We start from the raw sequence: 15,355 nt of genomic DNA on the forward strand, positions 1-15,355 counted from the left end.
GGTGGTGGGGGGACATGGACAAGTGGAGGTGTGGGGGGGGGGGCCCAGGGACATGTCACCCAGCTGCCATCCCCCAAGCCAAAAGCCCAGCCAAGGGGTGCTGGCTCCCAGCACATCACCCCAGTACCGCTGATGGGTGCAGGGGGTTAGTGGGACCCCCCCCCCCCCATTAAGCCAGAGCCATGCAAGACCCTCTTTAGCGCTGTCCCCAAACCCATGAAATGGTGACAAAGCCGCTGTGCCCTGTCCAGGGGACAAGGCCCCCCCGGGGGCTGAGCCAGCAAGGTTGGGGGGGGGGGTCCTGGCCTGGTTTGGGGTTGGCGTGTCACAGGGTGGGGGGGCTTAGGTAGGTGTGGGCAGAGCCTGGCACAATTTGGGGGGGGGGTGTCACACACGCTGCCAGTGACACCCCCTCAGGGACCATCCCCACAATACACAGACCCCCCCCCCATGGTGATTTCCCCCCCACACCTCAATTTTGCAGCCCCCCCCCACCCCCGCTTTGCCATCACTCTGTTGCCTTGCCAACGCGGTGGCCCTGTCCCTGCTCAGACACTGTCACCGCTGGGCCTGGTGCAGGCGGCAATACCCGGCACCAACAGGTAGGGTTTTTTTTTTGGGGGGGGGGCACAGGGTGGGCTGCCTGGGTGGCCACCTCCAACCTGTCCCCCACCCCCAAATACATCACTCAGCCCCCTCCAGCTCTGAGCTGGAGTGAGCCCCCTCCCCTGCAAGAGCCTATAGCCCCCATCAAGAGCAAAGACACCCCCCCCCAAGCCTCCCCACAGATTTTGGGGGGGGGGTTTCTCAGCCAGAAGCTGTAGGGAGGGGCTGCCAGGGTATGCAAGGTGCACACACCATCTCCCCCCCCCTCCCCAGGGCACATGGGGAGGGTTTAACTGGAGAACCCCCCCCTTCCAAAAGTGGGGAGCGCTGGTTTTGCCATGGGAGGGGGGGACTGGGGATCTGGGGCTGTGCTTGGGGGGGGCAGAGATGCGGTTGGGGGGGGGACAGGCAGGTCCCCACCATGGGATGGCTTTGCAAAGGGGCCTGGCCATCTCCCATTCTCCCAGGCTGGGACCAGCGGACGGGACAGTTTTTAGGACAGTTTTAGGGCTAACGGGCAACTCGCAGAGCCCCCGCCACCATGGTTGGGGGGGGGGGGGTCGCTCCCTGTCCCTCCATCCTCAGCACGGTTGGGGACCAGGTTGGCCCCCTGTGCGAATGCCAGTGGGGCCAGGTGTTTGCATCTGGCAGGAGGATGCACGGGGCAGGATGGGACCGCAGGGGCACCCATTTGGTACCCCCATTGGAGCCAGCAGCCCCGCGGCAGTGGCGAGGGTTTGAGGGAGGCTGTTGTGATGCAGGGAGGAGATGGTGCCTCTCGCTTCCCCCCCCCCCCCCCCCAGTCTGGTCCCCGTGCCCATCCCGCAGAGCATCCCATGGCCCCGGGCGGTGAGGCTGGATGCGGGCAGGCGGCCTTTGCAGTGCAACCTAATGGGATAAACCAATTCCCTTAACCCACTTATCCGGCTGATCCAATAAAGGTGGCTGGGAATAAAGTGTGTGCGTGGTCTTAATGCACCCACCCCCCCCCCCAATGCCCCCCCAGTCCTAGCAGTACCTTGGGTCCGTCTGTCGCAGCCGGCTGGGCGCTTCTTCCCAGAGGCAGCTGCAGCGGGGCCGGGGCAGAGGTGGGACGTTGGCCCCTGGAACTGGGACTTGGTGGTCCTGGCTGACGGAGAAGCAGGAGAAGTGGCTGTGCCGGTGGAGGCGGCTCCGATTCCCAGGCCAGCGGGGAGCATCGGGGGATAACCCAGCACGAAGCGCGACGTGGGTGCAGGTGGGTGGCGGGGGGGGCCATGGGACAGCTCTCCGGGATGGCTGCAGCGTGGTCGGGTACCACCGTGTGTCCATTCCCCCCCTGCCTTGCCCCCAGCACGGGGGGTTTGCTCAGCCCCATGTGCCCAAGGGCCATCGCTTTTGTCGTGGGGGGGGGTCCCAGGCAGCCTCGTTCATCCCTCTACTGCCTTCCTCTAGCAGGATTTGGGGGGTTTGTCGTGGGGGTGGGTGAGCTGGAGAGGGGGCGAGGGTTGGGACGGGGATGGAGTGGGAGGGATGCGGATGGAGCGCCAGGGATGGAAGGACGAGGATGGAAGGATGGCAGGGCTGGAGGGCTGGGGCAGGAGCGGGACGGCGGGGCCGGGAGCGCGGGGCCAGGCGTGCCGCGGTGGCTGGGAGCCACCTCCGGGTGCCGGTGACGCAGCGGCCCCGGCAGCACCAGGAAGAGTCCGGCTCCCTCCGGCTGCGTGGCAGGTGAGGGCGGAGCGGCGGTGCCCGACGGGGCACCGGGGCCGGCCGGGACCCCCCGGCTCCCACGCGAGACCACCCGTGGCTTCGTTGCCTTCTCCTCTCTGTCCCCTCAGGCCAGCATGGACGGCGCTCCGCCGCCCGCCAGCCCCGCCGGGCTTTCGGCGTACGTGGTCGTGTCGCAACTGCTGGGCCTGACGCTGCTGGCCACCACCGGAGCCTGGCTGGGTCGCTACCGGGGCGGCGTGGCTTGGCACGGCCTCCTCCAGTTCAACGTCCACCCCCTCTGCATGGTGCTGGGCATGGTTTTCCTCCAAGGTGACGGTGAGCAGGATGGCGGGACGAACGCTTTGTCCCAGCTGCGGCCTTCAAAGCCCCCGGAGCTGCAGCTGGGCAGGGAATGACGGGGACAAAACGGTGACGAATGAGACCGGGAAGATGCTCCGGGACCCCCCCGCCTGCGTGCAGCACCCTGGGGAGATGCGGGGTGCTGGGGAGGTGGGAGACCTCCCCCCCAAAGGATGCTCATCTGCCTTCTCTCCGGCAGCTCTCCTGGTTTACCGGGTCTTCAGGCACGAAGCCAAGCGCTCCACCAAGGCGCTGCACGCGCTGCTCCACGGCCTGGCGCTGGTCGTCGCCCTCGTCGGTGAGCGCCGGGGGCGGCCGGGATGGACGGACGGATGGGGCTGGATCCGGCCCCGGCGGTAACGGGCTCCTCTCCGCAGGCATCGTCGCCGTCTTCGAGTCCCACCGGACCAAGGGCATCCCCGACATGTACAGCTTGCACAGCTGGTGCGGGATGGCCGCTTTCGTGCTCTACCTTCTGCAGGTGAGGGCTGGGGAGCCCCTGGGGGGGGAAGGGACCCTGCAGCCCCCCCGTAACATCCCCACACCCCCACAGTGGCTCCTGGGTTTCGGTTTCTTCCTGCTCCCCGGTGCCTCCTTCTCGCTTCGGAGCCGGTACAAACCCCAGCACGTCTTCTTCGGCATCGCCCTCTTTGCCCTCTCCATCGCCGCCTGCTTGCTGGGCATTACTGAGATGCTTCTCTTCAACATCAGGTGGGTGATGGAGCTGGGGGGGTGGTGGTAGCCCCCCCAGACCTCCCTGACCCCCAGCGAAGGGCTGCTTCAGCCCCGTGGGGCAGAGTCTGGCCCCTGCTCAGGCTGTGGCTCTGCGGTTATTAAATCTCCCCTCCTTCCCCCAAAGCCTTTAGTTCTGCTCCTGCTGAGTCACTTCCCAGATGATGTTTAACAAGGGCTGGATCCTGCGACAGCTTTCTTTGAGGATGGGGGTAAAATACCCACCCTCGCCTCTCTGCAGCCAGGCGTTTTCAGAAACCTCCTGCGACGCTCACGTCCCCGAGGCCTCTGTCCTCACAGCTGGAGGACACAGCGATGGTCCCAGCAGCACATTGGGGTCCCCCCCCCCAAACCCCAGCCCCATAGGGACACGGTTATGGGGTACCCCAGGAGCCACGTCCCTCTGGCTGGGGGAGCACATCTGGCAGGGGAGGTGCTGGGCTGCCTATAGCCCTGCTACAGGACCGCGGCCCCAGTTTTCTCTGCTGTCACCAAGAGCATCCCTCCCCAAAGCAAGCAGCACCTGCGTACTCCCCTCTTGCTCTGATTTGGGGGAATGGGACCTTTCCCAGGGCGTGTGCCCAGGAGATGAGGATGAGGAGGGGGTCCCAGCCAGGGTAGGGACAGGCCACCCACACCCCGAGGCTTGAGCATCTCCCTCTGCCCCCGCAGGGACTCCTACAGCCAGTTTGTGCCCGAAGGTGTCCTGGCCAACACCCTGGGAGTGCTGCTGGTGGCCTTCGGGCTGGTGGTGGGCTACGTGTTGACGCGGGACGACTGGAAGCGCCCGCCGCTGGCCGAGGAGCTGGCCCTCTCCATGGACTTCAAGACCCTGACGGAGGGCGAGAGCCCCGGTGGTGGCAGCCAGTGACGTCCCCAGCTCCCCGGTCCCCGGCACGAGCTCCTTGTGGTGTCCGTGGGACGTTCCTGCGTACCCCGTCCCCAGCGTCTTGGGGCTCTGCCCGGCTCAGGGTGACGAGGACAGCGGGGGAAGGACACGCTTGTTGGTGTGACGCTGCCCGTTGGGTTCAGCCTCGCTTGGCCTTAAATCTTCCCCAGCTCTGCCCCGCGTAGCCCCCAGTAACCCCCCCCCCGAGCCAGCCCTCAGCCCCGTGGGGACAGCAGTGGCACTGGGGGATGAAGGATGGGGGTCCCTGGGCTGTGCCCTGCTCTGGGGACCAGGGGGGGTGGGAGCCCACGTTTCCCCGCTGCGAGGGGCTGAAGCCCAAAGCCCGTTCTCGGTGCTGATGGGCAGAGGGGATGTTTGCCATCACCCAGATTTCCCACTCGCTGGCAGCCCATTGCCCTCCAAGTGCGGCTCCAGGTGGGGGCTGCTCCCCCCCAGAGGGCTCCCCGGGGGCTCGGAGCAACCGGGCATCTGTGCAGGTTCAGCGTCTTCACGTCTGAATTGTTTTCACCTCTCGTGTCATGTGTCGTCTGCTCAGTGGATGTTCCTGACGTCAATAAATGTTTGCAGCTAACCCCGTCCTCCTCCCATCTCTGCTCCCCCAGCTCGTTGTTTTGGGGTACCCCTGAGCTCCCATGTGCCGTGGGCAGCCAGGAAAGGAGCTGCCCGAGGGGCTGGGGAGGCCAGGGTGGGTGTTTGGGGTGGGATTGTCCTGTCTGGGCCCCGTGACATGCACCCAGTGGCTGCGTGAGAGACCCCACGGGGACATCTCCAGGGTCTGGCCACACACTGGACGTGCCTATGGAAGTGGGGGAGACCCACTGCTGTTGAGGAGGTGCATCCCTGACACACGGGCTCGTCTCCTCCGCTGAAAGCGTCCCCTCTTCCTTCTGGGTTACGGCACAGGCAGCCGTGCAGGTGAAGCTCCCGGCACGCTGCAAAGCAAATGCAGCCCCTGGCAAAGGCACAAGCCCAAGCCTGGGGGTTTTTGCTCACCGCAACCTCGATGCGCCGCATCCTTCCAGCGCTGCCCATCCAGTGCGGTCCGGCGGCCGGAGGCAGGGATGCTCGCAGCTGCGAGGGGCGTTCAGCTGCAAAACTGAGCCCTGGGTTTGGGCAGGGATGAAGCGAGCAGGCACACGGGTTCTCGGGAGCTGCAGGGCTCCAGTGACCACAGCACTGAGCTGTGCTTTCCACAATTTAATCCAGAAAAAACTCTCCGATGCGGTTCCCTCCCCTATTTTATTAATGCCCCTTACCTCACGGCAGCAGCAGCGCTGCCTCTGTCCCCTCCTGCTCCCGGTGGTGCCGGGTCCCCGTCCCCATCCCCACACAGCGACAACCAGACCTGACCCTTGTGCCGTCCTGACATCCCCAGGTTATTTCCATGCTGACAGGCCACAACACGCTCCTTCACTCACCGCAGCGTGGGAAAAACGCCAGGCCAGACGCCGTTTCCAAGTGTTAACCATTTATAAATAAGTACATTTTTTCATACATACAGTTTTCATTGTACAGATTACAATCTGTATACATTGGGGGGGGAATGCATTCTTTTGAACTTTTCACATCTATCTCACAGCTCACATGTACAGACAAGAAAACTCTGCTCAAGCAAATACAGCAAAGGAAAAAATATGTTTTCTTCTTTCCTTATACATGAGAGGCGAAGGCCTCCGCTGTCGGCAGGGGTTGCTCTTCCCACTGCACAATATCACAACTGTGTGGTGTTCAATATATCAGTAGAGAGAACAGAACATGCATTGAATAATATACTGTACAGAGAGAAAGTCCTTTACATCAGAATTATAGAAAAGCTAAAGGAAAATTTAAGTGTCTTAAAGATCTTCCCAGCAAGTGTCTCGGAGGATGGCAACCAGGGAATTGTACCAAGCACAAGGTGTGTGTACTGTACGTGTTTGTACCAAACTCAGATCCTCTCGGATGTGAAGACAGAAGGGAGACGAAACGCTGAATGCAACACTATGGGAAAGAAAAGGCTGGACAGGGATGACACCGGCAGTACTGGCAGAGTCCACACGAGTCTCTGGGTTATCGGTGTAGCAACAAAACGGACTTTACGTAGCACACAGTGCTGCTCTCAGTGTCTGGCTTATCAGTGCACAGCAAGGCAGACCCACGGTGAAGTGACCCAATGCCCTGGGCGTGAGGCTTTCCCACCCACCCAGCACGACCCCGACCCGCCGGAGGAGACAACCCGCCGCCCCACCTTCCTCGGACAGCGTCACCTGGAAGGGACAAAGTCTTTTGGCAAAGCAGCCCTCTGTTTTCGCGACTATCAGATGCGATCCTGTTGGACGGGACCTGGCTGCTGACTCCCCAGTACCGTGACAGCTAGAAAATGAGCAGGAGGAAAGGATACGGCGGATGGGTTTGGTGTCCATTGGCTTTCCCGGTGACGGTCGCGCTAGCTGTGTTTTCTCTCGGGTAGGTCTGTAACAGTTGCGGTGAGATCCAGCTGTATAGTCAGGAGTTGGACATGAATGCATCTTGCTAAAGAATTGAGCCCTTAGTGGTTTATATTAGAAAAAAGAGTTTGATTGAATGAAAATCCAGCAACTATTCACACAAATCTGAAAAAAACGCAGATTAACTTTCAACCATTGTGCTTTGTGTCCAACACGCACCCCGCCAGACTTTGCGTAGAGCAACCAGCACGGGGTGAAGGCATTTATCCACAGAGGTCCCAGCGGGTACAACAGCTCTTCCCCTAAGCCCTTGGTCAAACACCGTTAATCCTGGTAGAAGAGTTATCTTGAATTCCCAAGACTAAAGCAAAGTACAACCACCAAAGAGCTCACGACAGCTCACCGCGGACCCCCCTTTGCAAGGAAGGCGGAGGACGAGCAGGCACACCGGCTTGCTTTTCTCTAGATAAGGCGGAGCTGGCACTTCGGTTTTAGCTAGACTTCTTCTGGGTAACCCTGAATATACAGCAACCTTTGTACAAGGGGACTGAATCGCTCCAAATTTAGCAGCCACCCTGGTTCCGGACCTAATCCAAGTATGGCTTAGGTGTTTGTCATACGCACACACAAATGTTCACACTAGCCAAGCAGTTTTCTTTACAGCCAGGTTAAAGAAAAAAAACCAAAAAGTTCAGTGCTCGGACGGACCCACCTGCGGGCACCGGTGCCAGGCAGCAGATGGACAGACAGACATATGCACTCCTCGGTTTGTCGGGAGCTGGCCAGCCCGCGCTCTCCCAAGCAGTGGCGCGGAGAAGGCGGCTCAGGCTGCGCGGCACCTTCACCTTTGGAGACAGATCCCAAGGGATCCGTCTTTGTAAAACACTCCCTTTCCTAAGCACTAACGACTATTTTCAAAGCCCTCCAATGCCATTCCCAGCCTGGCTGGTAGGGGACCGCTGCAAAGCCCCCACCAGGCGGATGTCCCCTCCCTTGGGACCAGAGCATCCTCCCAGCCTGGGAGATAAAGCAAGAGCCGGTGAATCCCCACCCGTGGATGCGGCAGACACCCACAGCCCAAGCTGGGAGAGAAGATTTCGGCTTTGCGGCGGCACACGCAGCTCTTGGAGTGGCTGCGGGCAGAAGACGAGAGACAGCTGGTGGGAAGGTCAGCTAAATACAGGGGTCGGCTTTGGCATCGCCTACCCAACGCGCCCCAAGAACCAAACCCGGAGGTTTCAACGCCATCAAGAACCTGCTTTACTCGGTGCACCTACGAATCCTACTCGCTCGCAGGACGGGGGCTCGCCAGCGGTGCCACTGCAGCCGGGGAAGGGATGGAGGTGCTGGCTGGCAGCGTTGTCCCACATCTTAATTACTCAAAGAGTAATTAAATATGTAGCACGGACGGACAAGACGGCACCGACCCTGAAACTCTGCGCATGCTTCCGCAACGCGGCCTGGGCTCGTCAGATCGAGATCTAAGATGACAGGGCGAAGGGACGTCAGGCGAGATCCGAGCCTCGTGCTCCACCGAGCCACGTGTACAACAGCGCGCTTCACAACAGGACCACGCACGACAGCACAATACGGAACAACCTCTGCTTTTCGTCCATGCCAAATCCGAATCGTGACTTTGAGGACACAGGGCACTGCGTAAAGAACGGCTTTTCCAGGGAGCGGTGTGCTCCTCACCCACCCGGGGATGACAGCAGCCATCCTGCCTCAACTGTCCCTAAGAGAATTGCTGGGGAAGTGCTTTAAAACCACCGCAAATAATTTTGTATTTAAAAATTACTCAATCTGTTGATGCTTATATACAAGAGTCAGTTCTTGTGCTATAAATGTTATGATTCATTGCTTCGTTTCTTTTCTTTTTTCCTTTTTTTTTTGAAAAATACACTAAGAGACAAGAGCTGTTTTGCTATTTTCTAATGAAGACACTACTCACGCTTAAATATCCAGTATTTATCATAGTAACAAATTCAAACAGTAAAGTGCACCCATTTACAGAGAGAACAGATGGAAAACCATTAGTGCAAGAATCCTGTGAAAAATGTAACACGTGGTATCGTGAAAAAACCTGCACGCTGCAGTATTTAAGCCTTCTTTCAGCTTGGTGTTTGTGTTAAAAGTGTGAGCTGTTTTCTTTTTCCCTTAAAACGTCTTCATAAACCCAAAAGTTATACACAGAAGTGCTGTGAGGGGATGTTTCGGAAGGACAGTACTGGGAGCACACAGCAGTGAACAGCAAAAGCAAAGCATGGGCAGTTCTCGCATCGCTGCTCTCGGATCGTCCCGTTTGCATCTCAGCGGAGAGAAACGGCTCACAGCCATAGCACATCTCGCTCGGCCGTATAAAATAGGGACGGGGCTGAATTTGGTTACTTTTTCCTTTCAAAGAAGCAACTAAAGGTAGGAAGCCACTCACTCGAACAGAAAGCTGGATGGGAGGCGTTGAGCAAAGCGACTGGTGCTGCTCCAGACCCACAGATACGCATGTCCTAACTATAGGTGCACTGTATGCGGAGAAGAAATTGGTTATTCCTTATAAAGCAGAACACGCTGCTTCAAAAAAAAGAGAGGAAGAAAAAAAAAAATCATCACACCCCCTTTGCAAGGGGAGAAATAGTGCATGAAGCTGAGTGTCCCCACAGCCGCGGGGAGCCCACCCTACCGAAGGGTCCCCCAGTCTACCGAGTCCTGTAATAAAGCAAAGAGTCAGCACTGGGTTGCACCTCGAGAAAGAAAACACCAACCTCAATCCAAATACTGGCTTGGGCAAACACCAAATAGCCCAAAAGAGCACAAGAATCGCCAAACCCCATGGAGGAAACACCCCCTGAACCCTCTCAACGTGTCTATGAGACACAAGCTTCCATCGTCCCAAGGTATGCATGTCCCAGTTTGCTCTGAGCAAATTAGGCAACGAAACAGCAATGAGATGTGCTGATCCACACACAGGAATAAAAAAAGAAAGCCCCATCGAAGCCAGGGTTTGCTTAAGAGTTTCAGACCAAGTCCTTAGCTGGTATAAATGGATGTAGCTGCACTGATGTCGCGCTGGGGATATGCTCTTTTACACCAGCGGAGGTTGGACCCCATGATTTGGTTCAAGAAGTCTTGCAATCTATTCGTATAGCCCTTTGGAAACACCGAAAGGTATCGCTCCTCCTGCTCAGCACTGAAATCGCTCTTAAGAGTTGATATGAGTGAGGTTCGGCATTGGGCAACAGGCACTATTTTGCTTTAAAACAAGCTACAGGGTTATCACTCTCTCCCCTGTTCATCCCACCCTTCACCCTCAGTAACTGAAAAGGCAGATTACAAACCCACCAGTAATAAACAAATCTGTAAAGAAAGTTCCTCCACCCCCCGCCCCCCCCAAATTTCAGAGAATAATTGACAAATTATTGAAAATCCTATAAAAAGGATTTTGGAACCGTCCCCTGCTTTTCACACTGTCTTATTGTGATTTGCATTTGATTTAAAAAAAAAAAATAGAAAAAACAACGCAAACCAAAAAATGTCCTGAAATAGATCGCATAAATAAATTATAAATATCTTTGTTTTAACTACAGCTCCTTAAAAAGCAAAACATGGTCTCTACCATTTACAGGTATGGAACACGGCAATCGCTTTCCAAGATTTTGGAAACAGATCTTAGAGGAGCGCGGCCCTCGCTACAGCACCGGCTCCCCAGGTGGGAGTGAGCTGGAGGGAAGGGATGCTGCAGGGCTGGGGTTGCTGAAGGACCCCTCCTGTCTCAGGAACCATCGTGCCACGTTACGCATCCTCATCATAAAAGAATTCTAAAAAAAAATTTTAAATTGCAATTTTCTTCCTCGAATACCGTTTTCTAAATCAGATTTCTGTTTTCCCTTGCAAGTAAGAAAAAGTCCACCCAATGAAACCCCGAACGTTAAACCGTCCCGGTGAAAACGCGGTGGTGCGTGTGAGGTGCAGTCATCCGCTAACTGTGTGAAGAAGAAGTTGTTGTAATCCCAGTTCACGCACAAGAGGTTTCTGGCCAATTCCCTTGGCTGACTAAAACGCATACGAAGGGCCAACTTTAATCTCTCAATGCTTGTAAAATGCCCCGGAGCAAATCGGTGTCGGGGCACCCGGCAGGCAGCTTGCAAAGCAGCAAAGCATCGTGTGATCCCCACCCCTTCTGGCTGATGACGCGGTTAAATAACAAAGGAATCCAATTCGGATTAAACTGCTATAAACCGGATGAAGCAGGATGGTTACTCTGCATAGCTACTCGGTATTGAAACTCATCGTGCCCTTGCTTGCTGTGGGTAATTTGCTCCTCGGGGCAAAGAGCCAAACGACCCTGCTGGCACGGGGACCTGCGGATGCAGCCTTGGGAAAGGCTCCTGTGATCCCTGCTCTGCTCCCGCTAGGAATTCCTATCAGAACTGCGTAAGAGCTCATCGAGACAAAAGAAACCCATTTAAATCAAACGCGATTGTCTCTTGAAAAAGAGCTGGTTACCTCCTGCTGCGTAGGGGCTATTTCTGGACCACCCCGCACCATGTACTAAGGTATCCTGGTTGGGAACTTAGCTGGAATTGGGCAAACGATACTGGCTCGGCTGATGTTGGCTTCACGGTCAGCTGGGGAACGAAAGGGCTGGAGCACGTGCATGGCTGTCTGACCACCACACAAAGTACCGGAGAAACTTGGTCATGTAGCTACCAAAGAGAAATAAAAATAATAATAATAATCATAATATGCATGGAAATCAAGCTTGGAAGTGTGTGCTGAAAACATGAGGGTCTTACTCCAACAAGCGTCTTTTACACATTAGACTCCACAAATGGTCTCTTTGGTTTGATTGGGGATGTCTGCCCTTGCCTGGAGTCCCTGGAGAGCTGCCTGTACAGGTTGTCCTGGTAGGCCTGCGCCACAGGCAGCGTCCTTGCCACCTTGACGTCGGGGTACGAGGAGGCTTGGGTGACTCTCTCCAGGAGGTCTCCCCGGGACCCATTGGCCAGCATCCCATGGGGGCTGTAATAGTCTTCCTCTAGCAAATGGCCATTCTGTGCATTGTTGGTTTTGTTATAAAAGGCAATGTTGCTGATTGAAGAAGGCGGGCTAAATGATTCCGGCTGGGGGAGATTGCCAGGAGACGTCGGACTAATGACAGTGTCCACTGACGACACAGCCCAGGTCCGGTTCTGCTGATGGAGGTGGGGGTACTGCTGAGTCCGAGCCGTTTTATCTATGATTCCCATGAACGGTGTGGTCCGGGAACGGGCTGGCTCGCTGGGGTAACCCCCCTGCGTGGGAGAGACCGGAGAAAGTTCATCGCACGCTCTGTCATAAGCTGGCTTGAGAGGAATCTCCATTTGTTGAATCGAAGCAGAAGGGCGGAAATTGGGAGTCAGGTTGGAGGTGGAGGAGATGCTATTGCTGGAAGGAGAGAAGCGGAGGCCGACGCTCTGAGAGTGGAGCAGGGGCCTCGGAGTCGGCGGGTGAGGCTTGATTTCGCTGGGATTAACTGTGATGGGCCTTCTGATGAGATGAGACACATCTGGAGAGCCCAGCTGGCTGGCGGGGAGGGAAGAACGTTCCAGGTCAAGCTTCGAGTGACACACCGGATAGTAGGAAGCGGACTGGCTTCGCCCGATCTGAGGTGTCTGGCTGTATCTCATACCCCCCCTGTACGCCGAGGACGGTCTCTGCGGAAGGTCTTCTTTAGCCAGCCCGCCGTGCTGACAGATCGCTCCCGCGCTGAGGCTCGCCTGAACGTGCTGCACCGGTCTGCTGTCACCAACGATGCCCCCGATGGAGCCCTGGTAGACCAACCTGCTCTGGCTAACCCCCATTTCCCCTGACGCTGACTGGTACTTGCTGGCCATCGAGTGGGCAACCTGACTGTAAGCACCAGTTGGGATTACGGTACTCGAATGGACGGCTGAGCTGGGCTGGTTGCTCCTCACGATCTGCGCCTTGGCTGGCTGCAGCCTCAGCCCCTGCTGCGGCACGGCCACGGGGAGCTGGGGCATCTGGAAAGATCTCTGCGTCATCTTGGACAACGGAGACTTCGGTCTACCGGGGAGCTGGCTGACTCCGCTAGGTTCTTGCGGATAACGAACCGGGGAACCAGACTGGGACCTATAAACGCTCATGCTTTCTGCCGGGGGGCTGGCGCGATACTGAGGACCTCTACGAAGAGGAGAAGGTGGTGGGCTTTGATATTCCTTCCCTTGACTTCCGACAGGAGGTGGGCTGAAGCGGTAAGAGGAGCCCTGGTGAGCAGGGGATGTGTGCGGAGGACTGGGTCTATAATGCGAGTTTTGGTGTGTCGGAGACAGAGCAGGAGACGTGGACTGGTACCCTTGCCTGGTTGGCGAACCCACGGAGCTACTGGACCTGAAATCAAAGACCTGATGAGAGCCAAGAGGTGAGCCAGAAATATAGGCCGAGTCCCTGTGAGCTGGGGACGGGGGTGGGCTCTGGATGATGGGCAGCCCTTGGTTTGGCCTGGACTCTGTCTGCAAGCCGATGGAAACATTTTCTACGTCCTGCTCAAGGTACTCCTCCTCAAAGATGTCTTGCACGGAATACAGCTCTTCATGCTGGACTTCAGGTTCAGGCTCCACCGGGAGCGGCGGCGGCTGCTGCTGCTGCTGCTGCACCTGCCTGCACTCCTCTTCCACCCGCATCAGCAGCCGCTGGATCTCACGGTTGTTGGGACACAGCTTGATGGCCTCGTTCAGGTCCTCCAGGGCTGCTGAAAACTGCCTGCTTGACAAAGGGACAGAAATGAGAACTGAAATTACTCTGGACTGGAACGGAGCCGTTCTCGGAGGCTCCTGAGGGTTAAGTGGCTTGTCCGTGTTACTGAGGGAGATGTCTGTGATGGCTACCACTGGGTGCGTCTCTCAAACTCTGCCTTATGTGCCTCCCTCGGATTTATTTTATGCAAACTGAAGGAAAACACTGCCAGTCATTCTGGAGAAGAGGGGAACACAGTCCTGAGATGGCACAACTCCGACTAGCAAAACCGCCTGTCCTCTGCAGGCTAATTAATTACTCCTCACAGCACCGCCAGGAGCTCTGCCCCTGCGTTAACAAACGGGAAACCAAAGCATCAATAACTAAGAGCCAAGCTCACCACTACTGTAAACAAGCGCAGCTTTGACGGAGTTGCAACCGCTTACGCCAGTGAAAATTTAACTTCTGCCTGATGCCAAGACCACACAGTGTCAGGGCTGGCTCCAGAGCTCAGGGGCTCCCATGGGTCAGCGCTTTAGGCAAGGCTTGTCTCTCCAATTTTCCAATGGATTTGGCTAACTTCTTCAGAATGAAGGAATCGAGCAATGTTAGGGAGCCTGCGAGCCCCCGGGGAAGCCTTTGCAAGGGAAAGGCCAGCCTGTGAGGAGTAAAAGGGAGGTGGGGGTTCGGGGAAGGGGGTTGTCATTTACAGGGACACTGTTCGCTTTTGAGCAAAACCATCTGTTTGAACACGATTGTCATCTGGGGGGACGATCGCACCGAAAAACTCCCCAGCACCTCCCAACACTGGCCTAAGCTTTTGCACAAGCCATTGAAAACCAGGTGGAGGAAGGAAAAGCCTCCTGTTCCCCAGACTGTGCTGACCTCAGGGGTGCTGCTGGGCACAAGCTGGGAAATAGAGAAGAAAAGCCAAAGTTTCTGCTGGAGAGACCTGGGGAGAAAAGGACGCTTCAATGTGGGGAGGCTGATACTATCTGGAAAGGAACCCGGTTCTTACGCTTTCTTACAAGTGTTTTGGAAACAATGGAGAGGAAAACCATTAAAGGAAAGGCATTAGGTCAGTGTGGCTCAGCTAGCAGGACTTCTCTGCAGAACAGAAGGTCATGGCTTCACCTCCCACGTCAAGACCCGGTGGACCAGGCAGCGCAGCATTACCTGGGCCAGCAGCCTGGTTCCACACATCGCCTTGAGCATGGAAGGTCAAATGGTGGTGGTGTCTGCTGAGCTACGAAGTTTGCACAGGTGGACTTGACATACCTCCGGCTACTGGTGGTTCTCTGCACTGCCGTGCATGGCATTTTGGCTGCCGTTTAAAACCAGGATGCGCGCAATGACAGTGCACCCAGCCCTTCAGCACAGGACTCAAAAGCAAGCCCCTCCTGCTCATTTAGGAATGGCATTGATCGGTTTTGAAACTAATCTAATCTCACATCTTTTAGCCTTCAGGGAGGTTAACAAGCGAATCCTCCAGGCTCCATCTGAGATGCAGAGAGATCCCAGTGCTGCAGCTCTCTAGAAGCTGGTTGCAGTGCTCTGAGCACAAGCTATGCCTGAAAGCTCACCGGCTGGCGCTTGCCTGCACAGTCACTGCACAGCTAGTCAGCAGTTTCTGCCTTGCAAAAAGTGCTGTAGGACAGAGACATTCACAGATTTTAGGGCCGGAAGAGATCGTAGTGATGAATGAGTCTGCCCTCTTGCATAACACGGGCCACAGGGCTTCCATGAGTCATATTTTGCTTCGAGTCTCAAGTTGTGGTTGAACTAAAGTGTATTTTTAAAAAGAATACCCAACTTCGGTGTAAAGGTTTCCAGTGTAGTAAGATGTTCAGACAAAGTTCAACTAAGATGAACCTCTCAAAACATTTGCATTCAGCTGTCT

General features: G+C 56.4%; 2 protein-coding genes across 21 annotated transcripts in view; one reads left to right on the plus strand and one right to left on the minus strand.

The window, feature by feature from the left end:
* Positions 1–526: 526 nt before the first annotated feature.
* Positions 527–4,871, plus strand: CYB561 (cytochrome b561). Of its 2 annotated transcripts, XM_069786687.1 has the most exons (7): positions 527–602; positions 1,667–1,843; positions 2,427–2,634; positions 2,858–2,956; positions 3,036–3,139; positions 3,212–3,369; positions 4,063–4,871. In XM_069786687.1, the coding sequence occupies exons 3-7, from the start codon at positions 2,433–2,435 to the stop codon at positions 4,259–4,261; spliced, it is 762 nt and encodes a 253-aa protein (XP_069642788.1). In that variant the 5' UTR covers positions 527–602; positions 1,667–1,843; positions 2,427–2,432; the 3' UTR covers positions 4,262–4,871. The 2 variants fall into 2 exon arrangements, with proteins under 2 accessions (XP_069642788.1, XP_069642787.1); XM_069786686.1 differs by lacking the exons at positions 527–602; positions 1,667–1,843 and adding an exon at positions 2,123–2,316.
* An 880-nt stretch (positions 4,872–5,751) lies between these two features.
* The window catches only part of TANC2 (tetratricopeptide repeat, ankyrin repeat and coiled-coil containing 2), a 288,324-nt gene continuing 278,720 nt past the window's right edge, over positions 5,752–15,355 (minus strand). For 15 of the 19 annotated variants that reach the window (XM_069786690.1, XM_069786691.1, XM_069786705.1 and 12 more), the window contains one exon: positions 5,752–13,485. In XM_069786690.1, coding sequence (XP_069642791.1) covers positions 11,532–13,485 — 1,954 coding nt within the window. In that variant the 3' untranslated portion in view covers positions 5,752–11,531. The remainder of the gene's footprint in view (positions 13,486–15,355) is intronic. The other 4 variants (XM_069786703.1, XM_069786694.1, XM_069786704.1 and 1 more) reach the window with 1 other exon arrangement.

Source organism: Haliaeetus albicilla, chromosome 7 (genome assembly GCF_947461875.1).
Source record: "Haliaeetus albicilla chromosome 7, bHalAlb1.1, whole genome shotgun sequence".
NCBI lineage: Eukaryota > Metazoa > Chordata > Aves > Accipitriformes > Accipitridae > Haliaeetus > Haliaeetus albicilla.

Excerpts from the sequence above, each read along its gene's own strand:
- CYB561 (XM_069786686.1), top strand. The coding sequence starts at position 2,125 with ATGGAGCGCCAGGGATGGAAGGACGAGGATGGAAGGATGGCAGGGCTG. Across the intron at positions 2,317-2,426 it reads TCCCTCCGGCTGCGTGGCAG|GCCAGCATGGACGGCGCTCC; the intron begins GTGAGGGCGGAG and ends CTGTCCCCTCAG. Across the intron at positions 3,370-4,062 it reads ATGCTTCTCTTCAACATCAG|GGACTCCTACAGCCAGTTTG; the intron begins GTGGGTGATGGA and ends CTGCCCCCGCAG.